Below are 27,283 nucleotides of genomic sequence, written 5' to 3'. Positions count from 1 at the left end.
TCACACAGGTCACACAGGTCACAAGTCACAAGTCACACAGGTCACAAGTCACACAGGTCACAAGTCACACAAGTCACACAGGTCACACAGGTCACAAGTCACACAGGTCACAAGTCACACAGGTCACAAGTCACACAAGTCACACAGGTCACAAGTCACACAGGTCACAAGTCACACAAGTCACACAGGTCACACAGGTCACAAGTCACACAAGTCACACAGGTCACACAGGTCACAAGTCACACAGGTCACACAGGTCACACAGGTCACACAGGTCACAAGTCACACAGGTCACACAGGTCACAAGTCACACAGGTCACAAGTCACACAGGTCACACAGGTCACAAGTCACACAGGTCACAAGTCACACAGGTCACAAGTCACACAGGTCACAAGTCACACAGGTCACACAGGTCACAAGTCACACAGGTCACAAGTCACACAGGTCACAAGTCACACAGGTCACAAGTCACACAGGTCACACAGGTCACAAGTCACACAGGTCACAAGTCACACAGGTCACACAGGTCACAAGTCACACAGGTCACAAGTCACACAGGTCACACATGTCACAAGTCACACAGGTCACAAGTCACACAGGTCACAAGTCACACAGGTCACAAGTCACACAGGTCACACAGGTCACACAGGTCACAAGTCACACAAGTCACACAGGTCACATGAAACAGATTTGTTTGCGATTTTTTGATAATCACGTCATTAATTTGCATATAAATGATACATGGGACACTCTGACAGATTTTTAACATAGCCTATCATTTTCTACAATTTTTTTCCTATTTAGAAACATTGGTTAACAATATATTTCCAGGGGGTGCATGATAGTATCCGCTTTCCTACTCAACTAATTAGTAAAAATGTGATTATTTAGTATTAACGGCACAGATTTGCATAGGCAAAATTACATAGAAACATGTGATCACTCTAGGGATAGTGTTATTGTGATCTTTGACCCTCAAAACATGGGTCTAGACACCGCATTTGTTCAGTTATCTGCAATATTGGCTGAGAATCATTAAACAGTTTTTTTTGCGATTTTTTGATAATTGCGTCCTTAATTTGCATATAAATGATACATGGGACACTCTGACAACTTGTTAACATAGCCTATAATTTTTTTCACCTTTTTTCCATTCTAGAAAGTCTGGTTAAAAGTATATTTACGGGGGGTGCATGATACCCCCCTATCTACTAGACTATATAACCTAGTTGCTATTGCATGTACTTGTTTGTGTTTCATTACGCGTATATGTGTAACGGAGGTACCGCAGTCTATCCACAGTCACGAGGTACAGTAAGTGAAGTGGCTGTGGACGTTAAGCGGTACTGCAAGTAAACTCACTCCCCAGAGGCATCCAGACCCAGTAGCAAGAAGTGAATTCACCTCTTGGTATAGTGGTCTGTGATGCCGCCCGCGACGCGGGAGATCGGGGTTCAACTCCCACTCAGGGCGATCCCTTAACAGGGGTCGAATCGACAAAACACAACGCAGTTAAGATCACACCGGCTACATATGTACATGCTTACCAACCGTTTCGCCTGTTTTATTGCAACACTGTTTTATTGCAACACTACTATCACCGACATCTAACGCCTGTCCCCGTCTCCCTGTGAGAGGTTGTCTCCTGGTGATGACCGGAGTGGTGGACGTCCCGTGATGATGGCTGGGAGGATGCAATCTATGCCGCCCCCATACCTCCGTCATCTGGATCTGGATCCGTCATCAGCTCTATTTTCAATCTTTCAAAATGTTCTTATATACCGAAGTTGCTTGCATTGCATGCACTTATTTGTGTTTCATTACACGTATGTGTGCATGCTTACCAACTGTTTCGCCTATTTTATTGCAACACTATCATGACATCTAAGAAGGGAGATCCCCCCTTGAACGGCCCTTCTAAGGTTTCTCTCCTCCACATTGCCTGTGGTGCATCTTTTCCTATTGCTAGGTTTTAGTGAGTTTTTCCTTACCTTCGTGTGGGGTATGTCTGGGAGTGTTGCATTCATTTATTTGATTTATTTTACATTGTTGACTTCATGGTGTTTTTGTTTTGTTCTTGATTTATTGTGATGTTTCTTCTTGACTTGTTTAAAGAAGACGTGTCCGGCACATGGGGACGTTAACGTGTGTTGTCGGGCCTTACAAATACATTTGATTGGTATTTTACTCCTTTACTCTTTACTGTATGAAGCCAAACACTATACAAAATATACAATATACAGAACTAAAATGTACAAAAATGAGGTAGAAGAGGTAGTGCAAATTTGAAAGAATAAATAGATAACATACGGTGTAATGCTTAAACGTTTTTAAAGTGAATGTTTAAAGTGAGTGTGGATGGTGTGCAGTGAATGTAGAATGGATGAGTTATGTTACATTGAGTGCATGTTGAGCTGGTTATCCAACACCTACAGGCCCCTTGACTAGTAATATACTGGATAGATTCACAGTGTTATACACTGGATAGATTCACACAGATTGAATGTCTGTGCTTTACTGTGTGTGTGTGTGTGTATATATAAAATGTGTAGCCCTTGAATTGGCTAGTTTGCTGTGATTATCTTAATGCAATTGTGTCTGGTTCTTAGCCCTTCAATTATTATAAGTAGTAATTCTCCCTCCCTCTGAGCTCTCTCACGTATGGCTCCCCCTAGTGGCTGTTTCAGCCCTGCCCAGTATTCTCCACTTGCACAACCTGAAAGTAGGCACTTCCGGCTGACTTCCGGTTGCCAATGGTACTTCCTGTCCCATCCAAATACATTGGTTTTAGCTACTTTCTCCCCTTATTTAAACAACTTTGTCGTCACAGAGAGGCAATGAAACGTTTGTATTATTATAGTATAGAATGTATTTAATAAGCAAACGTTTGTCAGCAGGGTTTTTGGGCTGTATTTCATGTAAAAACGTTTACTGTTAGTTTCCTTGCTCAGCCAGCATTAGCCTTCATTAGCTAACAGAAGCTAGTGGTTAAACAGGCCGGATTAGCTTTGAGCTAACTATCTTTCCCGACCCATGTATTCATTCCATTCTAAACATAACGTTAGTTTACAAAACATGACCCGTCTATATAACGTTGAGGAACAAATTATAAGTGTGTGGGTGTGTGTTTTGGTGAACATTGGACTGCAAACAGAAAATGCATCACAGTTACAGACAGTAGTATAACACAATGACATTCTGTTTTAGGGTGGATTTTCCATTTAAGGCTGGACAGTGTACACAGGAAGCTATACTTACTAAGAGGAGCCTGATTGGCTGAAAAGTGAACACTCCCTCTGTGCTTTAGTATGACATTATTCAATCTTTATTTGTATTTCATTCATTTATTTGTAAGGAACGATGTACAATATTAAACATAAATGTTTCCATTTGATGTATTGTGCCAGATTTAGCTTCAGCTAATCTTCATCTGAATCAATACACTTAAACACATGCATATTACACAATCTACACTGACAATAACAGTGCAGTTACACATAAGACGACACAAATAGACAATGAAGGGTATAAAAATGTATTGGGATAAAAGACACACCTGTTGTAGTGCATTAGAATTACAGCTGCACAATCAGATGGAGTCGAGACCACTTCACTATTGGTGGTAAGTGGTATGATACTAACCCTTTCACTACCACACTACAGAAGGTTAACCCTTTCACTACCACACTACAGAAGGTTAACCCTTTCACTACCACAATACAGAAGGTTAACCCTTTCACTACCACACTACAGAAGGTTAACCCTTTCACTACCACACTACAAAGAGTTAAGAGGATATTTGGGATATTAATGGAGTGCAGCAAGAATTCAATCTGTAACATTTTGCATTAACTGGGCATTCTGAACACATTCATTATTGAGCTATGAATGCATTATGCATGTGCAATAACAGTGTCACGACACACTCAGGACACAAAATGTACCTATCTCAAGCCCCGCCCTCTTCTTGATCAAGAAGAGAGGTTAGGGTTTGAGATAGGTCTATTGAATGACGTACCGTTGTGATCCCACCTTCTTCTATATATATATATATTTTTTTTTTAATCCTCTTTTTCTCCGCCTGATTTTCTGTGCTTTTTCCTCCCATCCCAATTGAGTCGTTATGCCAATTCCCCCCTCCCCTACCTGGTCGTTGTGCGCATGTGCCCCCTACTGGTCGGTCAAGGGAGCCCTGAGGTCTACCACATGCTTCCTCCGACACATGCAGAGACAGCCAGCGGCTCTCTTTTCACCCGACAGCGCGGACTCTCATTGGTGAAGTGTAACACGTGGGAGGTCACACTGCCTTCACCACTTCCTGTCTTTTGCTGTGCAGGCGCCCTGACCTGACCTGTAGGAGTCGCTGTCCACAACGCCAGATTACCACCCCATGGACTTCCCTCCTGCTAACTCAGCCAAACGAGTTAGTATGACGGCTGGCCCAAGCCGGAGGCAATGCTGACACCCGGATTCGAGACCGGAGTCTCTCGCATTGGTGACGAGCGCAATCTCCGCTGCGCCACCCAGCCGCCTTTTCTTCTATATTTCAATGGTAACTTGGATTATATGTAGCTTGTATGCAGTGTCATATATGTGTTATGAATGTATTATGACCAGGGCGGCTACGTGGCGTAGTGGGCAAGGCGATCGCCACGAATGCGGAGACGCTGGGCTCGCCTGTTCGAGCCCAGCGCTCCACATTGCTTTCAGTTTAGCTGGTCGTTCATACTAATACACATTGGCCGTATTAGGGGGTGGGAAACTGATGGGTGGGGATCGGGCGTTGTGGACAGCGACTCCTACAGGTCGGTTGGTGCGCCTGCGCAGTAGAATCAGGAAGTGTCGGGGGCAGCGTGAGCCTCCCACGCGTTACTCCTCGACACAGAGATCGAGCTGCGCAGGTGAAAAGATGCGACTGCTGTTACCTCAAGTACCGGAGGGGACTTGTGCTATGTATGACTTAGTCCACATTGCAGCCGGCTTGTGGGAGGCAAGAAACAGCGTTCGTGACAGGGGAGGGTTGAATTGGATGATACGAAATTGGGATGGGAGAAAATAGAAAATGGGAGAAAAAGTAGATAAAAAAAAAAAATGAATGTATTATGACCCTGTTATTTCACAAGCGTAATGCATCCATAGACGAGTAAGCATTCTGAATGTTCAATTAATGTATAAATTGTTACCTTTTAATTGATTGAATTGTTAAGTGAATTGATCCCAAAAAACGTGGGTGGTCTGTCTCCAGTCGCTGGACAGAATACATCCTGATTCGTGGTTCTCCTTCTAGTCCTTTGTGACTATTGTCTCCATGTCGTCATCTGTTTGGCCGTCTCCTACAGTAGAGAGATGACAGTTCAGTCTCTGTTACAGTAGAGAGATGACAGTTCAGTCTCTGTTACAGTAGAGAGATGACAGTTCAGTCTGTTACAGTAGAGAGACCACACATCAGTCTGTTACAGTAGAGAGACCACACACCAGTCTGTTACAGTAGAGAGACCACACATCAGTCTCTGTTACAGTAGAGAGACCACACATCAGTCTGTTACAGTAGAGAGACCACACATCAGTCTCTGTTACAGTAGAGACCACACATCAGTCTGTTACAGTAGAGACCACACATCAGTCTCTGTTACAGTAGAGAGACCACACATCAGTCTCAGTTACAGTAGAGAGACCACAGATCAGTCTGTTACAGTAGAGAGACCACACACCAGTCTGTTACAGTAGAGAGACCACACATCAGTCTCAGTTACAGTAGAGAGACCACACATCAGTCTCAGTTACAGTAGAGAGACCACAGATCAGTCTGTTACAGTAGAGAGACCACACACCAGTCTGTTACAGTAGAGAGACCACACATCAGTCTGTTACAGTAGAGAGACCACACATCAGTCTCAGTTACAGTAGAGAGACCACACATCAGTCTGTTACAGTAGAGAGACCACACACCAGTCTGTTACAGTAGAGAGACCACACATCAGTCTGTTACAGTAGAGAAACCACACATCAGTCTGTTACAGTAGAGAGACCACACATCAGTCTCTGTTACAGTAGAGACCACACATCAGTCTCAGTTACAGTAGAGAGACCACACATCAGTCTCAGTTACAGTAGAGAGACCACACATCAGTCTCAGTTACAGTAGAGAGACCACACATCAGTCTCTGTTACAGTAGAGAGACCACACATCAGTCTGTTACAGTAGAGAAACCACACATCAGTCTGTTACAGTAGAGAGACCACACATCAGTCTGTTACAGTAGAGAAACCACACATCAGTCTCTGTTACAGTAGAGAGACCACACATCAGTCTCTGTTACAGTAGAGACCACACATCAGTCTCTGTTACAGTAGAGAGACCACACATCAGTCTCTGTTACAGTAGAGAGACCACACATCAGTCTGTTACAGTAGAGAGACCACACATCAGTCTCTGTTACAGTAGAGACCACACATCAGTCTGTTACAGTAGAGACCACACATCAGTCTCTGTTACAGTAGAGAGACCACACATCAGTCTGTTACAGTAGAGAGACCACACATCAGTCTCTGTTACAGTAGAGAGACCACACATCAGTCTGTTACAGTAGAGAGACCACACATCAGTCTCAGTTACAGTAGAGACCACACATCAGTCTCAGTTACAGTAGAGAGACCACACATCAGTCTCTGTTACAGTAGAGAGACCACACATCAGTCTCAGTTACAGTAGAGAGACCACACATCAGTCTATGTTACAGTAGAGAGACCACACATCAGTCTCCGTTACAGTAGAGAGACCACACATCAGTCTCCGTTACCGTAGAGACCACACATCAGTCTCAGTTACAGTAGAGAGACCACACATCAGTCTCAGTTCACGTCTGTACCTGTGGGTTAGTTTCACAATATTCGGTGACACTCAGAGATCTTAAAGATGAACTTTGGAAAAGTACAAGATAGATGATGATGATGTAACAGCTGTTTGAAGACAGATGGTGAAGCTGTAATGTGTAAAACTTACCGAAGCAGCACCTGCGCAGGGTTTCTGATCTCCAGAGCGTCACACAAGACAAAGCAAACACTAACACCATGCCGAAGAAGCCTCCGAGGACACAGCCGAGCATCACGGCAAGGTGTGTGCCGTCGTCTGAGAGGAGAGAAGAGCAAGGTCAACTTTATTTATAAAGCACATTTAAATCAACCGAAGTTGTACCAAAGTGCTGTACAATATAAAAACAGAAATACTAAAAGAAATACAAAATACAGTTTACACACAAAGTCATAAAAACTACAATAATAAAAAAAACGCCAATAAAAACAGGTGAGTCTTCAGCTGTGTTTAAAAATTCTGTAGGGTCTTGGCAGACCTAATTTCCAGTGGAAGACTGTTCCATATTTTAGGGGCAGCGGCCACAAATGCTTGATCACCTGTTGTCTTTAGCCTAGACCTTGGGACATCTAAGAGTAATTTATTTGCTGAGGAGAAGAGCAAGGTGTGTACCATCATCTGAGAGGAGGAGGAGGAGAGAGGAGCAAGGTGTGTACCATCATCTGAGAAGAGGAGGAGAGAGGAGCAAGGTGTGTGCCATCATCTGAGAGGAGGAGGAGGAGGAGAGAGGAGCAAGGTGTGTACCATCATCTGAGAGGAGGAGGAGGAGGAGGAGAGAGGAGCAAGGTGTGTGCCATCATCTGAGAGGAGGAGATGGGAAGGGAAAGAGACAGAGAGAGGAGTGGAGGGATGTAGAAGGAGAAGAAAGTAGGGGAGTGGCGAGAAGACAGGAAGTAGTGAGAGGGATTGAAGTAGGAGAGAAGATGAGTGGGTGACAATTAGGGATGGAAATAGGGATCGAGAACAGCATGGAGAAGGATAGGAGGGAGGAAGGGAGAGAGGGAGAGAGAGAGGGAGGGAGGAAGTGGGTGCCAGTGAGGACAGGTGAGAAGTAAGAGACATGAGGAAGAGAGACAGGAGTAAGAGAGACAGGAGTAAGAGAGAGACAGGGGTAAGAGACACAAGAGTAAGAGAGACAGGAGTAAGAGAGACAGGAGTAAGAGAGAGAGACAGGAGAAAGAGAGAGACAGGAGAAAGAGAGACAGGAGTAAGAGAGACAGGAGTAAGAGAGAGACAGGAGAAAGAGAGACAGGAGTAAGAGAGAGAGACAGCAGTAAGAGAGAGACAGGAGAAAGAGAGACAGGAGGAAGAGAGACAGGAGGAAGAGAGACAGGAGGAAGAGAGAGACAGGAGAAAGAGAGAGACAGGAGTAAGAGAGACAGGAGTAAGAGAGAGACAGGAGTAAGAGAGACAGGAGTAAGAGAGACAGGAGTAAGAGAGAGATAGGAGTAAGAGAGACAGGAGGAAGAGAGAGAGACAAGAGTAAGAGAGACAGGAGAAAGAGAGAGAGACAGGAGAAAGAGAGAGACAGGAGTAAGAGAGACAGGAGTAAGAGAGAGAGACAGGAGTAAGAGAGACAGGAGTAAGAGAGACAAGAGTAAGAGAGAGACAGGAGTAAGAGAGACAGGAGAAAGAGAGAGACAGGAGTAAGAGAGAGACAGGAGTAAGAGAGAGACAGGAGGAAGAGAGACAGGAGAAAGAGAGACAGGAGTAAGAGAGACAGGAGAAAGAGAGAGACAGGAGTAAGAGAGAGACAGGAGTAAGAGAGAGACAGGAGGAAGAGAGACAGGAGGAAGAGAGAGACAGGAGAAAGAGAGACAGGAGGAAGAGAGACAGGAGTAAGAGAGACAGGAGTAAGAGAGACAGGAGTAAGAGAGACAGGAGTAAGAGAGAGACAGGAGTAAGAGAGACAGGAGTAAGAGAGACAGGAGAAAGAGAGACAGGAGGAAGAGAGACAGGAGGAAGAGAGACAGGAGAAAGAGAGACAGGAGTAAGAGAGAGAGGAGAAAGAGAGACAGGAGTAAGAGAGACAGGGGTAAGATAGACAGGAGAAAGAGAGACAGGAGTAAGAGAGACAGGAGTAAGAGAGAGACAGGAGGAAGAGAGACAGGAGAAAGAGAGACAGGAGTAAGAGAGACAGGAGGAAGAGAGAGACAGGAGGAAGAGAGAGACAGGAGGAAGAGAGACAGGAGGAAGAGAGAGACAGGAGAAAGAGAGACATGAGGAAGAGAGACAGGAGTAAGAGAGACAGGAGTAAGAGAGAGACAGGAGGAAGAGAGACAGGAGAAAGAGAGACAGGAGTAAGAGAGAGACAGGAGTAAGAGAGAGACAGGAGTAAGAGAGACAGGAGAAAGAGAGACAGGAGGAAGAGAGACAGGAGGAAGAGAGACAGGAGTAAGAGAGACAGGAGAAAGAGAGACAGGAGTAAGATAGACAGGAGAAAGAGAGACAGGAGTAAGAGAGACAGGAGTAAGAGAGACAGGAGGAAGAGAGAGACAGGAGGAAGAGAGACAGGAGTAAGAGAGAGACAGGAGTAAGAGAGAGACAGGAGAAAGAGAGACAGGAGTAAGAGAGAGACAGGAGTAAGAGAGACAGGAGTAAGAGAGAGACAGGAGTAAGAGAGACAGGAGTAAGAGAGACAGGAGTAAGAGAGACAGGAGTAAGAGAGACAGGAGTAAGAGAGAGACAGGAGTAAGAGAGAGACAGGAGGAAGAGAGAGACAGGAGTAAGAGAGACAGGAGTAAGATAGACAGGAGAAAGAGAGACAGGAGGAAGAGAGACAGGAGTAAGAGAGAGACAGGAGTAAGAGAGACAGGAGGAAGAGAGAGACAGGAGTAAGAGAGACAGGGGTAAGAGAGAGACAGGAGTAAGAGAGACAGGGGTAAGAGAGACAGGAGTAAGAGAGACCGTTGTAGCAGCGAGAATAAGTAATATCGTTTTGAGGAAAACATTTTTTAAGTTTAATTTACATTTAGTCATTTAGCTGAACGCTTTTATCCAAAGCGACTTACAAGTTCTGTACAACAAGTCAGCAGGAAGGAAGGCTACAACTCTGGCAACTATGGGTGAGTAACATTGTTCATCAAACAGTGTCAAACCTGAGTGCCACTGTTTTGAGTGCATAGTATTAGAGACATATTAGCATACTAATACTGCAAACTGTATGCACAGGCCAATATGCTGGCACGAAAATGTTATGTGTACAGAGACAATGTAAAAATAAGCCTGTTCAGAGCCTATTGTACTCCATTTTATACTGCACACCTATGGTGTAATTATAGCACAGCAAAAACTAAAAAAAACTGCAGGTAGCATATAATGATGCATTTAGGATCCTCCTTAAGCTCCCAAGACGGACTAGTGCAAGCCATTTGTTTGTGACTACAAATGTCCCCACCTTCCATGCTCTGCTGAGGAACTTGATGTTTAAATGTATGTGTCGTTTATTAGAGTAAAAAAAACAAGATAAAAGGTTGTGAGGTTTCGCCTTTCCCTGGACCTTTGATTCCCTGTCTCCTCACCTCACCAGCCCCCACCCTCGCGATGTTTTACTCTCTTCTGCTCTTCACCAGCCCCCACCCTTGGACTACCTTTCACAGCTGTGATAAGTTATGATTAGCGCCCCAGAGGGCTTTAAATACCTGGACCTCCCCTCCAGTCCTCGTCGGGTCGTTCTGTATGCTGGTTCTTTGTTCTGGACTCTTTATCCTTTTCTGTGTTCAGTGTTCATGGAGTCCTGGACGTTACCATCACCTGCCGCGTCTCCGGCGTGAGACGAGGTGCCAGCCATCACCACCTGTCGCCGTTTGCCTGGAGTGGGACACCGTCTACGCTCTCTAATCCTCTACGGGAGGTTTTCCAGTGTCCCACTCCAGACGTCAAGCCGGCGCGCTCCAACTCCAGACGCTCAAGCCGGCGCGCATCGCTTCCTATCCCACGGGAGGATGCGTCTCTTCAAGCCGGCGCGCTCCTACTCCAGACGCTCAAGCCGGCGCGCATCGCTTCCTATCCCACGGGAGGATGCGTCTCTTCAAGCCGGCGCGCTCCTACTCCAGACGCTCAAGCCGGCGCGCATCGCTTCCTATCCCACGGGAGGATGCGTCTCTTCAAGCCGGCGCGCTCCTACTCCAGACGCTCAAGCCGGCGCGCATCGCTTCCTATCCCACGGGAGGATGCGTCTCTTCACTTCCGAGGAGGATCTCCTTGCCAGGCCTCCGCCGTCTGAACCCTGCCATCCCTGTAAGCAGCTCTGGCCCTCGCCCTGTCCAAGGCCTTAACCCTGTTTTCTCTGTCCCTGTCTCCAGCCCGCCTCCCCGGGCCTCTGTCCCTGTTCCCCTCTCCAGTGCCCCTGTTCCTGCCCTGTCCTTTTGCCCTGGCCCTGTCCCTTAGCCTTCCCCTTAGCCTGCTCGCCTCTTAAAGGCACAGTGCCACATTTTTCCCTATTTCTTTGTTCCAGTGTTTTGTGTTCTCCCTTAAAGGGACAGTGCCGCTTTTTGTTTGTATTGAATAAATGCCCTGTTTTGGCTTACTCTCATACCTGTCTTGTGTTGTGCGATTGGGGTCGGTTACAAACCATAACAGAGGTGCCATTAGTGATGTAAAACAAAGTGATACAAGGCTCTGATTTGTGGAAACATTGGAATCGATGCCTTTATGTATTTTCTTTATGTATTTTAATCTATGTTGTTGGCCTTGTTTCTTTTGTAAAAATTTTAATCTTTTTTCCCCCTCCATTTTTCTCCCATCCCAATGTTAGTCGTATGCCAATTCCCAGTCCCTTCCTGGTCGCTGCGCACTTACCCCCCACAGTCAGATCATCTGGGAGAGTGGAGGCTACCACGTGCTTCCTCCGACACACGTCCAGCCAATCACCGCTTCTTTTCACCTGGCAGCGCGGATTCTCATTGAGAGGGCGTAGCGTGTGGGAGGACCACACTATCCCCCTCAGGTCCTATCCGCGCTTAGCAGGCGCCCCGACCGAACTGTAGGAGTCGCTGTTTACAACGACCCGGACCCACCCCGCCAGCTTCTCCCACCCTCTAATACAGCCAATTGTATTAGTGTGGACGGCCAGCCAAGCTGGTGACAACCCCCGGAGCTGTGAGCTGGATTCGAACAGGCGAATCCAGCTCACAGCTCCGGGGTTGGTGACGAACGCAATCTCCGCTCGGCCACCTAACCGCCGGCCTTGGTTCTTTTGTAATTGTATTCTTGTTGTTGTTTTGTATATGTGTAATATGGACCTTGAGTCTGAAATAAAGTCTTCATCATCATCATCATAGTAGGTAGTAATATAGGCAGATCCCTTAGTAGCAGAGTGCATACTAGTCAAAGGTTAGTAGTATTCACCATAGACCCGTAGGAAGACGGTGAGTTCCTGGTCCCCCTGTTTGCAGACGAAGCGGGTGCCGTTGTCGTGGTAAGAGGTTCCAGTGATGGTCCATACGGCCGCCAGCTCCCCTGCGTTCTGCTCACAGCCGCCACGGAGAGCCTGGGTGGTGCAGAGGGGTGTGTGTGTTACAGTTCAGGGATGGTCGATGTTGGCTTTTTTACCGATATCCGGTATACCGATATTGTCCAACTCTTAATTTCCGATACCTTCTGTAGTGTGGTAGTGAAAGGGTTAAGACATTGGAAACATAATGGAATATACTGTGTGTCATATAAAACATGTAAATAATAGGGCTGGGACTTTATCGCATTAATTTCAATTAATTAACTACAGAAAGAATTAAAAGTTAAAAAAATGTATGCATTTAATCGCATGATGATTTTTTCTTTATTGTGTAAGAATGTTACCTTTCAAAGGAGACCAGACTCATGCATGTGCTATAAGTATAATAAATCGCAAATAACTTTTTTTCTTAAGTCTGGTTTGTTCATAAAAAAAATAAAATAAGAGAAATTGAAATCAATCAAGAGTTTTTTTCCAATGGTCAACTGTTCTGGAATGTACTTGAAAGTCCTGCGTTTTACTTTTACCTCGAAAGTGCTTGAGTTTACAAAAAGTCCTTTGTGCTATATATATATTATTCCTAAAATTGCTGCACTTTGTTGTTTGTTGGTCTGTGTAGTAGCTAATACAGGATTTTGCTGCATAAACGTATGTATAATGTATATTCATTGATTCACTCGTATACCAAAATTCATTTGAATTGGAAAATGTTGCTTTTCGCATCAAATATTGATATGCGATTAAAATGTGATTCATTTTGATTAATTAACTATAAAGTCTCGAATTAATTCGATTAACATTTTTTATCGAGTCCCACCACTAATATATTTGTATTATATATATTATAAATATGATATATTTGTATTATATATATTATAAATATATATATATATATTATAAATATGATATATTTGTATTATATATATTATAAATATGATATATTTGTATTATATATATTATAAATATATATTATAAATGATATGTTGGTATTATATATATTATAAATATGATATGTTGGTATTATATATATTATAAATGATATGTTTGTATTATATATATTATAAATATATATGTTATAAATGATATGTTTGTATTATATATATTATAAATATGATATGTCTTCTGAAGGGCCCTCACAGGGACGTCTCCCCCTGGTGGTGCAGAGAGGAAGCTCACCTCTGGGATGTCCTCCACCGGCTGCTCTCCGGGGCAGATGAGGCTGCGGTTTCCGCGGTTACCGTAGAGGGTGAGCGTGAGACGCGACGGAGCCGGAGATGCCCGACAGCGGATCACCGCCGAGTCACCTGCCGCCACACTCAGGTTACCGGGCTGGTTACTGAAGAGGAAGGAGGGCTGGGGGGTAGCAGCCCCATCCTGGGCTGGGTGAGGGGAGGGAGGGGGGAGGGAGGGGGGTAGAGAGAGAGAGAGAGAGAGAGAGACAGAGAGAGAGAGAGAGAGAGAGAGAGAGAGAGAGAGAGAGGGAGAAGGAGAAAGACAGAGAGAGGGAGAAAGAGACAGACAGAGAGAGAGACAGAGAGAGAGACACAGAGAGAGAAAGAGAGAGAGAGACAGACATAGAGAGAGAGACAGAGAGAGAGACAGAGAGAGAGAGACAGACAGAGAGAGAGAGAGAGAGAGAGAGAGAGAGAGAGAAGGAGAAAGACAGAGAGAGGGAGAAAGAGACAGACAGAGAGACAGAGAGAGACACAGAGAGAGAAAGAGAGAGAGAGACAGACATAGAGAGAGAGACAGACAGAGAGAGATTTAATTTTATTTAATTTTAGAAAAAACATTTATTTACATAATCTCACTACAAGGTGTGTGTCAATACAATTAAATAACTACACATTATATCGGACATCATACATGTGTCCTCATCATACTCAAAAACACATGAGATCTAACGTAAAAGCAGTGTTAAACTGCCCTTCTACAGCACAACAAATAACTTCATTGAAGCTCCACCCAAACAACAATGTGTCCATATTATTAATGCGTGAATAAAATCCTAAATCCACTCTGACCCTGGCTCTTAACTCAATGGCTGCCAACAATGAGTATAGTCGTTATAGCCCGCCAATCGAATAACGCCAACAACACGTATACTCGTTATTGGATCGTTATTTCTTTTATTCGCTATTTCCATTCATAAATCATCCAGGTATGCTGTGGTACTGTGTGGCAATGTGTCTGAGATCGCAACGGTCCGATACCGCCGCCTGGTGGTATGCGGCCGATGTCGCACTTCCTTTCTGACTCTGAGTCTGTGGTTGTGTGTCATTGAAAGTCATCCGGGCTGAGTTTTCTTGTAACGTGGATCAAGATATTCACCCAATCGCATTGAATCGCCTTCGGGACGCCATTATGCGTTGGGGGTTATGGCGTGGGCCAAATGGACATACGATCTAGCAGATGGCAATCAATAATTGGAATATTCTTTTTGGAGTCTCATCGGCCACAGGTAAGAGCAATTTAACGTAAATTTCAGCTTGGTTGTCCATTGTTTTCATAGCCATCGCCCTGATCAGCGTATGCTGTTGTACTAACGAATGCCGTTATTGACAATCAATTAATCAGAAACGACCCCCCCCCCCTTTCATGCATGCATGATGGAACATAATATACAGATCATATGCATTTGAATTTATTTATTTATTTATTTAATTTATTGTAGCGTGTATAGGGACAAAATGCCAATGGATTAAGTACAATATGCGTCGCGGCCTATTACTAGCCTCCCAGGAATTACCCTCCTAGACCACTCTAAAACCATACTTATATTCACCACGGTATAAAACGAGAATGTATGGATGGAAAAAATATTCCTTTTTCACATCTTGAACGATAGATACTCAATGTCAAATGGGCCATAGTATTGCATATATAGCTATAATATTTAAATAGTTATAGCCCAGTGCAAACAAGGTGAGCGACTCCCACCGCTTACAGCGCTGGTGGTAGCTACTATAGGATGAGGCTAATGCATGGCGTCCAATGAGTTAACAATGCCTTAAACATTGACTTCAGTTCTGAGCCACTTTCCATTTCCTCCTCTTATACGTGGCGGCCATTTTGGCTTCTCCACACAGTATCTGTTCTTTGACACAATATGTATACATCATTTTTCCATTCAACATACATATCTCAGCAGGAGCAACATATGAGCAACCCAACATGGGTCCGTCTGTCCAGTTTGGTCCATTTCAAGACCCAGCTTAGGGAACGGATCCCCCTCATCAGGACCCTCCGTTCCACTGAAATACTCCTGCAACATGTCTTATTCCCCGATGCTCAGCGCTTCAGTCCAAACGTTCAAAATGTCTCTGGTGTGACGGGCTGACCTCAGCCCCAGTAGAGAAGCCACTTCCTCTGTGTCTGAGTTCAAAGTCCTGGCCCAGCTACATCCACCATATGTCTCAGTTCCACTGTCCCACCTGAGCACAAACGCTGTACAAGCCCAGGTCTACTACCGTGCTGAATGTCCAGCCGGGCTCCATACATCAGAGGCTCCTCCAGAAGCCAGAACATAGTTTCCAACTCCAGTCTGTTCCATCTAAATAAAGCCCATGCTCTAAAAAGTTCACACAAAAGTACACATTTACAGTCAGTTAAAAACAGAGATGCATCCACACGCTCATTCTCTGTACAGTTAGAATCTCCTCCCAAAATAAAAAGTATTCAGGCTCACACTGACTTAAAACCACTCCCGGTTCGCTTAAAAACTGAACTACATTTGGAACATAAACATTTACAAAAACAATATTAAAAAGCTCACCTACCCAAAACAACAACCTTCTCTGAAGGAAGGAGTGCACACCAAAGAACAACACACAGAAACCATCCTATCCTGAATGTGTGACCTCTACACCAATGCAAATGGCTTCCCGGACAGACCAGTTAAGCAGGCCTTTAAAAAGTGCAGTTTAAAACATCTGTGTGTAGGTTTTGATTGATTGATTGAACATTTTATTAACAGATTGCAGAATGGGTACAATACAGTACAGCTCAATACACACAATTGTTAAGGGGATGCAGACCAGAGAAAGACTTTCAAAAACCGTACATTGGAGGTGGTTGGGTGGGGGGGGGGGGGGTAGGCGGGGTGGGGTAACTGTACATTGGATTATTCACGAAACCTTACTTGGTCCCAAGAAGAGGGTCTCGTGTATTATTGGGTTAGGACATTTACTGTACATTGGAGGGGGTTGGGTTAGGACATTTACAGGGGCCAGTTTCGAATTGCAGTCTCCCGTAGGTGCTCTTTGAGAGTGGTTTTGAAAGTGGGTAGTGATTCACATTCCTTTACAGCTGTGGGTAGGGCGTTCCACATTGATGTGGCATAATTGTGAAACGTGTGTTGTCCCTTGTTTGAGCCGAATCTGGGTTTAACATGATTTGTGGAGCTCCCTCTGGTGTTGTGGTCATGGTATTCACTGACCTTTGGGAAGTATTTTGACATGTACATGGGTACCTTGGTCGTGTAGTGTATCTTGTAGACCAGGCCCATTGCAAGTTGCTGTACTCGGTCGTCTACTCTAAGCCATCCTAGGTTGTCAAAGTGGGCAGGGGTGAGGTGGGTTCTAGGAGTAAGGTCAAGCAGTAGTCTGACCAGTTTGTTTTGTGATGTTTGTAATCTTATTTTTAGCGCCTTTGAGGTGCTTTGGTACCATGAGGTGCAAGCATAGTCATAGTACCCTTGAATGAGTGCTCCTGCCAGAGTCTTCAGGGTATTCTTGTTTACCAGAGAGGAGATCCGGTACAAGAATCGAGTTCGTTGGTTGAATTTTTTTTATTACATTGGATGCCATTTTGTCACCTACCAACCTCCTCCAATGTACAGTTTCTTCGTCAAATGTATATACTCTCTTTTTTAGACTCTTCTTGGATCAAAAACAGTACTGTATTTGTAAATCTGGTATGTCATAAATGTATAGATGTAGCAGTACCGTCTATCTGTATGTCATGTATGTCATATATGTTATGATGAATTGAAAATGGTGTAAACAAGACAAAAGTCTTTCTCTGGTCTGCATCCCCTTAACAATTGTCTGTATTGAGCTGTACTGTATTGTACACATTCTGCAATCTATTAATACAATTTCCAATCAATCAATGCCGCAGTATTTGCCCGCATCCACCTCTTGTTTGATGTGGTCGTTCAAATAGAGAAGGCATGTGTCAGTGGAGTGGGATGTTCTGAAGCCAGATTGGAATTCGTAGATTTGATTTTTTTTCCGCAAGGTACTTTTCGACCTGTTCGTATACTATTTTTTCCATGACTTTCAAGATGGAGGTAAGAATAGAAACAGGGCGGTAGTTCCCTGGGTATAATTTGCTGCCCATTTTGTGCAGGGAGGTTACTATCGCAATTTCGAAGTCTTTGGGTACGTGTCCCTGTTTTATGGAGAGGTTTATTATGCGTGTGATGACTGGGGTGATGGCGGCTGCTGAGTCTCTGAGGAATTTGGAGGGGATATTGTCATGGCCAGTGGCCTTGTTTGGTTGGAGGGCGCTCAGTTTTTTTGAGTACCTCAGCTGTTGTTACCATTTCCAGCTTGAAGTCGTCCTTGCGGACCCCTAGGTTTTTGTAGTATGCTACTATGTGTTCTACCCCAAAATGCCCTGAGTGGGAGGGTAGTTTATTAACCAGTGTTGTGGCTATGTTTGTAAAGAATATGTTTAGGTATTTGGCCACATCCAGTTTGTCTGTGATGAGAGTGTTTTCTGTCTTTGTTTGTTTGTAAATCTGGTTTTAAGCTTTTTGCTGCAGCCTAGTTGGTTGTTGAGTAATTTCCAAAGTTCGCAGGGTTTGTTTTTGTTTCTCGGTTTTGTCATTGATGATTTTTTTTTTGCGGTTTTGATCATGGTGTTTACGTAATTTCTTAGTCTGTTTCTTTGAATTTTTTGTTCAACCACGTGGGCTTGGAGTTCACTGTTTGAGCTTTTGGTAAGCTTTGTCTGACTTTTATGAAGTTCCAAGCATTTTTTGTCTCTGGTTTTCATAGCGGTCAGTATTTCAGTGTGCATTCACTAACCCTGGTAGTTCTTAGGGGTGCCATGTTGTTGTGAATTTGGTTTTGAATCCAAGCCATGTTTCTTCAACTAGTGTACCACTGAGCTCATCTGACCAGTCCAGGCTCTCCAGTTCTAGGTTAAAGGCCGCTCTTGAGTAGGTTTTGAGGTCCCTAGATGTGACTTGACGCTGCTATTGTGGTTGTGGGTGATTTCAATAGCGCCAACCTGAGAAGAGTATTGCCAGACTTCTAACCAGCATGTGACTTGTAACACCAGAGGCGGTAATATTTTAGACCATTGTTACTCGCAATTTAAGTGTGGATACAAGTCTCAGGCTGCCAGTGGATTCGGCAAATCTGATCATGACGCCATCTTTCTTTCTCCAAAATATAAACAAAGTCTCAAGCGCGCCCTGGTAGTCTCGCTAGATGTGCAGAAATGGTCTGTGGAGTCAGAGGAAACGCTACAGGCTGCACTTGAATGTACAGACTGGGGGGTGTTCCGCGATAACATTAATGACTACACAGAGACAGTGCTGGACTTTGTTTGTACTTTGGTGGAAGAAACAATCCCCACTACCACAATTAGAGTTTACCCAAACCAAAAGCCCTGTGTAGACTGTGAGGCTCTGAAAGCGCGCACCTCAGCCTACAACGCCGGGCTTGTGGCAGGCAACATGAATGACCACAAGGTGGCGAGATGCAACTTGAGGAGGGCAGTAATAGAAGCAAAGAGGCGCTACAGGGATAAAATTGAACTTCAATATGAACAGGCTGACTCTAGAGCTATATGGCAGGGCCTCAGAACGATGACAGATTACAAAGGCACCTCCCTCAAGCTGAACAGTGACATCTCCTTAGCAAATTATCTCAATACCTTCTATGCAAGGTTTGAGGCTGTGAATAACAACACCAGCCTACAAACCACTGCAATGGAGGGGGGGACACTGCTGATGGAGACTCAGTGTTCAGGGTAACAGAACATGAGGTGAGGAGGACCTTTAAGAAAGTGAATATCAGGAAGGCAGCAGGACCGGACGGTATCCCTGGCCGCGTCCTAAAAGTCTGTGCCGACCAACTGACCCCGGTATTCACTGACATATTTAACCAGAAGAAGTCCACTATTATCCCTGTACCCAAAAAATCCAAGCCTGCTTGCCTCAACGACTACCGCCCTGTAGCTCTCACCTCCATAGCCATGAAGTGCTTTGAGAAGCTAGTAAAGGGCGACATCTGCTCCTCCCTCCCCATCAACCTGGACCCCCTGCAATTTGCATACCGCCCCAACAGGTCCACGGAGGACGCCATAGCCCATGTGCTGCACACAGCAGCATCACACCTGGACAAGAGGCAGGGGAACTATGTGAGAATGCTGTTCATCGACTACAGCTCAGCATTCCTCAGCATTCCATATCCTATTGGTAAATGGAGAAATGTATACCTGTGTCATATTGTGATCAAATGTATATGTGTGATTTTCCATTCTAAATCAATAAACTATTCAATCAAAAAAAAATCAATACCATAGTCCCCTCCAAACTCATGGGACCTGGGCTTGAACTATGACCTCTGCCAGTGGGTCTTGGACTTCCTGACGGGCAGACCCCAGGTGGTGAGAGCAGGCAACTGCACCTCCTCATCCATCACTCTCAACATAGGGGCCCCCCAGGGCTGTGTTCTGAGTCCCCTCCTCTACTCCCTGTACACACATGACTGTGTGGCACAGCGGAACAACAACACAATCATCAAATTTGCTGACGACACAGTAGTGGTGGGCCTGATCTCTGCAAACGACGAGGGCCTACCTGGAGGAGGTCAAGGTTCTAGCGGGATGGTGTCAAGAGAACAGCCTCTCCCTGAACGTCAGCAAAACAAAGGAGATGATTGTGGACTTCAGGAGATCGGGGGTCAGGGACTACAGCCACCTCAGCATCGACGGGGCACCGGTTGAGAGAGTGAACAGTTTTAAGTACCTCGGAGTCCACATATCCGAGGACTTGACATGGACCACACACATTGACAGTGTTGTGAAGAAGGCACGGCAATGCCTCTCAGGCGCCTAAGGAAGTTCCAAGTCAGTCAGAAGATCCTTAAGAACTTCTACTCATGCACAATAGAGAGCATCCTGACTGGCAATATCACCTCCTGGTTTGGGAATAGCACCGCACAAGACCGTAGCAGACTACAGAGAGTAGCCCGAACGCACAATTGGAGGGGGGCTTCCCACTCTCAAGGACATTTACAACAAGCGGTGCATGGGCAAGGCTAAGAGAATTATCAAAGACTCCAGCGGAGCCACCCAAACAACTGCCTCTTTGAACTGCTGCGGTCAGGCAAGCGATACCGGAGTCTCGTGGCAAGCACAGAGAGACTCAGAAGAAGCTTCTATCCCCAGGCCATCAGGATGCTCAACGAACAATAACACTATGTAACAACCACACTACAAAGGGTTAACACTTTCACTACCACAATACAGAAGGTTAACCTTGCACTACCACACTACAAAGGGTTAACGCTTTCACTACCACAGTACAGAAGATAGTGAAAGGTTAACTTTCTGTAGTGTGGTGGTGAAAGGGTTAAGAGGATATTTGGGATATTAATGGATGGAGTGCAGCAAGAATTAATTCTGTAACATTTTACATTAACTGGGCATTCACAACGCATTCATTATTGAACTATGAATGCATCATGCAACAGTCCAAGCAATAGAGATTATGAGGTCTTATTATACATCTCACAATACCACCCACTGCAGTATCTGTGTCCCATCACCACAGTGGTTGTCTGATTTAAGTCGGATTTGGATGCTGGCGTTAGTGCTCACAGAGTTAGTGCTCAGAGAGTTAGTGCTCAGAGAGTTAGTGCTCACAGAGTTAGTGCTCACAGAGTTAGTGCTCACAGAGTTAGTGCTCACAGAGTTAGTGCTCAGAGAGTTAGTGCTCAGAGAGTTAGTGCTCACAGAGTTAGTGCTCACAGAGTTAGTGCTCACAGAGTTAGTGCTCACAGAGTTAGTGCTCACAGAGTTAGTGCTCACAGAGTTAGTGCTCACAGAGTTAGTGCTCACAGAGTTAGTGCTCACAGAGTTAGTGCTCACAGAGTTAGTGCTCAGAGAGTTAGTGCTCAGAGAGTTAGTGCTCAGAGTTAGTGCTCACAGAGTTAGTGCTCAGAGAGTTAGTGCTCAGAGTTAGTGCTCACAGAGTTAGTGCTCACAGAGTTAGTGCTCACAGAGTTAGTGCTCACAGAGTTAGTGCTCACAGAGTTAGTGCTCAGAGAGTTAGTGCTCAGAGAGTTAGTGCTCAGAGAGTTAGTGCTCAGAGAGTTAGTGCTCAGAGAGTTAGTGCTCAGAGAGTTAGTGCTCACAGAGTTAGTGCTCAGAGTTAGTGCTCAGAGAGCTAGTGCTCACAGAGTTAGTGCTCACAGAGTTAGTGCTCAGAGAGTTAGTGCTCAGAGAGTTAGTGCTCACAGAGTTAGTGCTCAGAGTTAGTGCTCAGAGAGTTAGTGCTCACAGAGTTAGTGCTCAGAGAGTTAGTGCTCAGAGTTAGTGCTCACAGAGTTAGTGCTCACAGAGTTAGTGCTCAGAGAGTTAGTGCTCACAGAGTTAGTGCTCACAGAGTTAGTGCTCAGAGAGTTAGTGCTCAGAGAGCTAGTGCTCACAGAGTTAGTGCTCACAGAGTTAGTGCTCAGAGAGTTAGTGCTCACAGAGTTAGTGCTCACAGAGTTAGTGCTCACAGAGTTAGTGCTCAGAGAGCTAGTGCTCAGAGAGTTAGTGCTCACAGAGTTAGTGCTCACAGAGTTAGTGCTCAGAGAGTTAGTGCTCAGAGAGCTAGTGCTCACAGAGTTAGTGCTCACAGAGTTAGTGCTCACAGAGTTAGTGCTCAGAGAGTTAGTGCTCAGAGTTAGTGCTCACAGAGTTAGTGCTCAGAGAGTTAGTGCTCACAGAGTTAGTGCTCAGAGAGTTAGTGCTCAGAGAGTTAGTGCTCACAGAGTTAGTGCTCACAGAGTTAGTGCTCACAGAGTTAGTGCTCACAGAGTTAGTGCTCAGAGAGTTAGTGCTCAGAGAGTTAGTGCTCACAGAGTTAGTGCTCACAGAGTTAGTGCTCACAGAGTTAGTGCTCACAGAGTTAGTGCTCACAGAGTTAGTGCTCACAGAGTTAGTGCTCACAGAGTTAGTGCTCAGAGAGTTAGTGCTCAGAGTTAGTGCTCACAGAGTTAGTGCTCAGAGAGTTAGTGCTCACAGAGTTAGTGCTCAGAGAGTTAGTGCTCAGAGAGTTAGTGCTCACAGAGTTAGTGCTCACAGAGTTAGTGCTCACAGAGTTAGTGCTCACAGAGTTAGTGCTCAGAGAGTTAGTGCTCAGAGAGTTAGTGCTCACAGAGTTAGTGCTCACAGAGTTAGTGCTCACAGAGTTAGTGCTCACAGAGTTAGTGCTCACAGAGTTAGTGCTCACAGAGTTAGTGCTCACAGAGTTAGTGCTCACAGAGTTAGTGCTCAGAGAGTTAGTGCTCAGAGAGTTAGTGCTCAGAGAGTTAGTGCTCAGAGAGTTAGTGCTCAGAGAGTTAGTGCTCACAGAGTTAGTGCTCAGAGTTAGTGCTCAGAGAGCTAGTGCTCACAGAGTTAGTGCTCACAGAGTTAGTGCTCAGAGAGTTAGTGCTCAGAGAGTTAGTGCTCACAGAGTTAGTGCTCAGAGTTAGTGCTCAGAGAGTTAGTGCTCACAGAGTTAGTGCTCAGAGAGTTAGTGCTCACAGAGTTAGTGCTCACAGAGTTAGTGCTCACAGAGTTAGTGCTCAGAGAGTTAGTGCTCACAGAGTTAGTGCTCACAGAGTTAGTGCTCACAGAGTTAGTGCTCAGAGTTAGTGCTCAGAGAGCTAGTGCTCACAGAGTTAGTGCTCACAGAGTTAGTGCTCAGAGAGTTAGTGCTCAGAGAGTTAGTGCTCACAGAGTTAGTGCTCAGAGTTAGTGCTCAGAGAGTTAGTGCTCACAGAGTTAGTGCTCAGAGAGTTAGTGCTCACAGAGTTAGTGCTCACAGAGTTAGTGCTCACAGAGTTAGTGCTCAGAGAGTTAGTGCTCACAGAGTTAGTGCTCACAGAGTTAGTGCTCACAGAGTTAGTGCTCACAGAGTTAGTGCTCAGAGAGTTAGTGCTCAGAGAGCTAGTGCTCACAGAGTTAGTGCTCACAGAGTTAGTGCTCACAGAGTTAGTGCTCAGAGAGTTAGTGCTCAGAGTTAGTGCTCACAGAGTTAGTGCTCAGAGAGTTAGTGCTCACAGAGTTAGTGCTCAGAGAGTTAGTGCTCAGAGAGTTAGTGCTCACAGAGTTAGTGCTCAGAGAGTTGAAAGCAGTGTCAATTCCCAAATGAGCTGCATTATTTTGTCTCGTTATCAATTCCAAACCAGGATAATGTCGCCTTATGTCCAGAGAATGCCCCGGGAGGCTCTCCCAGTCTCCTTTTTGTTATGGACAATTATTTTACCAAGTCCAGGGAACTTGAAATTTAGATCGAGTCAATGGATAAGAAAAAATATATAGTTTATTCTGTGCACAGAGTCTCAGTTTGATACAGAGAGCGGAAGACAATGGCAGAGTCACTAACATTTTGTTATGAGAGAGTTGGTCGTCAGAGTGGTTCCAGACAAAACATGCTCTCTGTACGCTAGAGAATGTACTCCAGTAAGCCGGTTTATCGTAGATGGAGTAAAGGAATATTACACTAAATATTGCACAAGGAATGTAAGAGGGTGAACATATGATTTTTCCATAATATTGTCCTTACCCGAGGTGGGTATAGGGAGATGGAACAGAGCCAAGAGCAGCACACCTGGACCAGACCATGGCCCCATCTTCATCGCCTTCCCTCTCCTCTTCCTCCTATTGCACAGTTTTTCATTAGATTAGATTCAAATGTATTGTCATCATGCAGCACAAGTACAGTACAACGAAAATAAGTTTGACATCCAACCAGAGTGCAAATGTAACAGTAAAGTGCAACAGTAATACTATATACAATGAACAGGTGGTTAAACTGGGTACAAAATATATAAATGAGTACTAATGAGTGTAGTGCTAATCAGATGTATGTGCAGAGTTGTAGTATAATATGTACAGTGATACCGGTACAGTATGGTAGTCATACTGGCCAGCAGTGTTACTAGTAAGAGTAGGATATGTACAGATATAGATAGATATAGATATAGTAAAGGACTATTGTGGAGATAATTACAGACTTTAACCCTTTCACTGCTGCACTACCAAACGGTTAACCCCTTCACTGCGACAATACACATAAGGTTAACCCTTTCACTGCCACACAACAGCAGGTTAACCCTTTCACTGCCAGCCTACCGCCTACAGGTAACCGTCAGTAGTGTGATAGTAAAGGGTTAACCTTCTGTAGTGTGAATGAATGAAATGAATGAAAACTTTATTTAACACATTGCAGAATGGGTACAATACAGTACGGCTCAATACACACAATTGTTAAGGGGATGCAGACCTGAGAAAGACGTTTGTCTTGTTTCCATCAGGGTCCCCCATTTTCAATTCATATAGACATTTATGACATACACAACATACATGACATTTATGGCATAGGGACATATAGGTATTTAGTACTGATACATTTGTGACATAAACGGTATTCAAATATACAGTACTGTTACCCCTAGATCCTGACAGAGTATATACATATGATGGGGAGGGGACTGTACATTAGGAGGGGGTGGGTGGGTGGGAGAGAAAGGGTGTGGCAGTGAAAGGGTTAAAATGTCAGTGAACACCACAGGTCTTGGGTTAGACCCCTGAACCTCAGATCCAGTCAGCAGCAGTAGCTACTAGGGGTGGGAATCACCAGAGGCCTCACTATACGATATTATCACGATACTTAAGTCACAGTATTGCGATTCAAAATATATTGCGATATGCTGAGTATTGCGATATTAATATTGCAATATATTGTGATTTATTACCTTTTTTCAACCGCAAAGTAAAACTTTGTCAACATGTTTTATCTAATAAAATAAAGTTTTCAGTCTGTTCATTTCACTTCAATCGTTTTTATTGCAGCAAATGGGATTTTCTCAAGCAGACAGATGTCAACACTGTAATCTGTGTTGCATGTACCTGACAAACTGAACTGTTTGTATTACAGTCATATTCCAACTTAACTGAATGCACACGTGTGTGTGTGTGTGTGGACTACTGTACTATTACAGGTATTGAAATGAACAGAAATAGCATAATTAAATATCGATACTTGGCGACCTTGTATCGATACAGTATCGCCACGCAAAGTATCGCGATACTATACTGTATAGATATTTTCCCCCACCACTACTAGTATGTAGTCCTCTAGTTCTCTGAACCTCAGATCCAGTCAGCTCCTAATCTGTTTTTGTTTCTTAAATCAAGAATTACAACTACAAATGTGTTCCGTGTGTCTCGTTTCCTGCAGATTATATACAACTGTAAACTGGAAATATAAATAAAAGTGAAAGTACATCAGACTGACCACAAGATGAATAGAACTCCTCTGGTCTGGATGCTGGAGACCTCCTGATCGATGACTTCCTTCAAGGCAAACCTCCTGATTGATGACTTCCTTCAAGACAAACCTCAAAACCTGCTGAAATCAAGTCAAGTGCTCCCTGGCCCTATAGATACTATAGACACTGTAAGTCTGTGGCTGCTGGCAACACTACACCACTAGTATGATACGTGTCAATACATCCACAACCAACCACACACTATACTGACTCTTTCTCCACACTGTCCTGTCTAGCCTATAAGGAAGGTTCACAAAACAAAAACTAATGAAGGAACTTGCCTGATTAGCCTGATTTTCAAGCAGGAATACAGGTTGAGCAGGCGGGACCTGAGACAATAATAGTCTTGGGATGTCAGCCAATCATGCAAGGTTTCTACTTCCCTGTTCAGGTGTTCTTTCTGCCCCCCCCCCCCCCCCTCTCTCTCAAACACACTTTCTCCTATCTCTCTCTCTCTCACACACACTTCCTCCTATCTCTCTCGCTCTCCTTGTCCCCACTTGCCCTTCTCTTGCGTCTAGACTAGTGACTACAGTTCACTTTCAGTAGCACATGGATTATTACCACCTTTATACAGTGGCGAATCCTCATGGAAGCCAACGGAAGCCAGGCCTCCCTATAAAAATATGAATTAATATCAAACATGAAATATGAAGAAAAAAAAATATTATATATAGTTTACAATAATAATAAAAAATTATTATTTTTCATGTGTTATAATCTTTTTTTTTTTTAAATTGTCTCCCTCTTCTCCTTCTCACTCTCTCTAACACACTGTCAGACTCACTGCAGCAGAGGAGACTGGAGGAGGCAGGGGGAGGTGTCTTTCTCCAGCCTCCCCATGTATGTGGACTCCAAAACCAATACTAGCCAATCAGATTCGAGCTGACTAAAGCCCTGCCCACACCTTAAAACGGGCCTGTCAGCAGACTAAGTAGTCTGGCCTCCCCTCTGCACATTTGAACATTTTATTAACGGGCCGAATATTGCCCCGATCCTCGCGAGATTAAATCCACGGGTACCTCTCTGCGTGCCGAAGCTTTTCCTAAATCACTTCCATCATCGAAAACGAGGGGAAAAGGTCGGCTCGCGACCCTGAAAATGTCGCGTGATTTTAAAAACGCTGTATTAAGTGAGCCCACCCCGCCAGCTTCTCCCACCCTCTAATACTGCCAATTGTATTAGTGTGAACGGCCAGCCAAGCTGGTGACAACCCCGGAGCTGTGAGCTGGATTCGAACAGGCGAATCCAGCCGCTCCGGGGTTTGGTGACGAACGCAATCTCCGTTACGCCCCCTCCGACCGCCCCCTCCACGCAAGCTTTCTATCGTGGGAACATCTGGAAGGAAAAGGAAAGCCGAAAGCGTGGAATAAACTCGCCAAAACGGAAGAGTGTCCCACGGGCGC

The 27,283-nt window shown here is 44.7% G+C and overlaps 1 protein-coding gene across 1 annotated transcript; it reads right to left on the bottom strand.

Moving 5' to 3' along the window:
* Positions 1-3,522: 3,522 nt before the first annotated feature.
* LOC311246797 (uncharacterized protein) lies at positions 3,523-26,145 on the bottom strand. The gene is made up of 6 exons (XM_084337047.1): positions 25,844-26,145; positions 24,110-24,204; positions 13,504-13,706; positions 12,222-12,363; positions 7,005-7,130; positions 3,523-5,334 (listed from the first exon to the last, which is right to left on the bottom strand). Exons 2-6 carry the CDS (start codon positions 24,180-24,182, stop codon positions 5,285-5,287), a joined length of 594 nt encoding a protein of 197 aa, XP_084193173.1. The 5' UTR covers positions 24,183-24,204; positions 25,844-26,145; the 3' UTR covers positions 3,523-5,284.
* Between the last annotated feature and the right edge of the window lie 1,138 nt (positions 26,146-27,283).

Source organism: Notolepis coatsorum (assembly GCF_963971535.1).
Source record: "Notolepis coatsorum genome assembly, chromosome: 19".
Classification (NCBI taxonomy): domain Eukaryota; kingdom Metazoa; phylum Chordata; class Actinopteri; order Aulopiformes; family Paralepididae; genus Notolepis; species Notolepis coatsorum.
This window is presented reverse-complemented; position numbering and strand designations above follow the sequence as displayed.

Excerpts from the sequence above, each read along its gene's own strand:
- LOC311246797 (XM_084337047.1), bottom strand. The coding sequence starts at position 24,182 with ATGAAGATGGGGCCATGGTCTGGTCCAGGTGTGCTGCTCTTGGCTCTG. Across the intron at positions 13,707-24,109 it reads TCTCCCTATACCCACCTCGG|CCCAGGATGGGGCTGCTACC; the intron begins GTAAGGACAATA and ends CCCCTCACCCAG. Across the intron at positions 7,131-12,221 it reads CGTCTTCCTACGGGTCTATG|ACGACGGCACACACCTTGCC; the intron begins GTGAATACTACT and ends CTCTCCTCTCAG.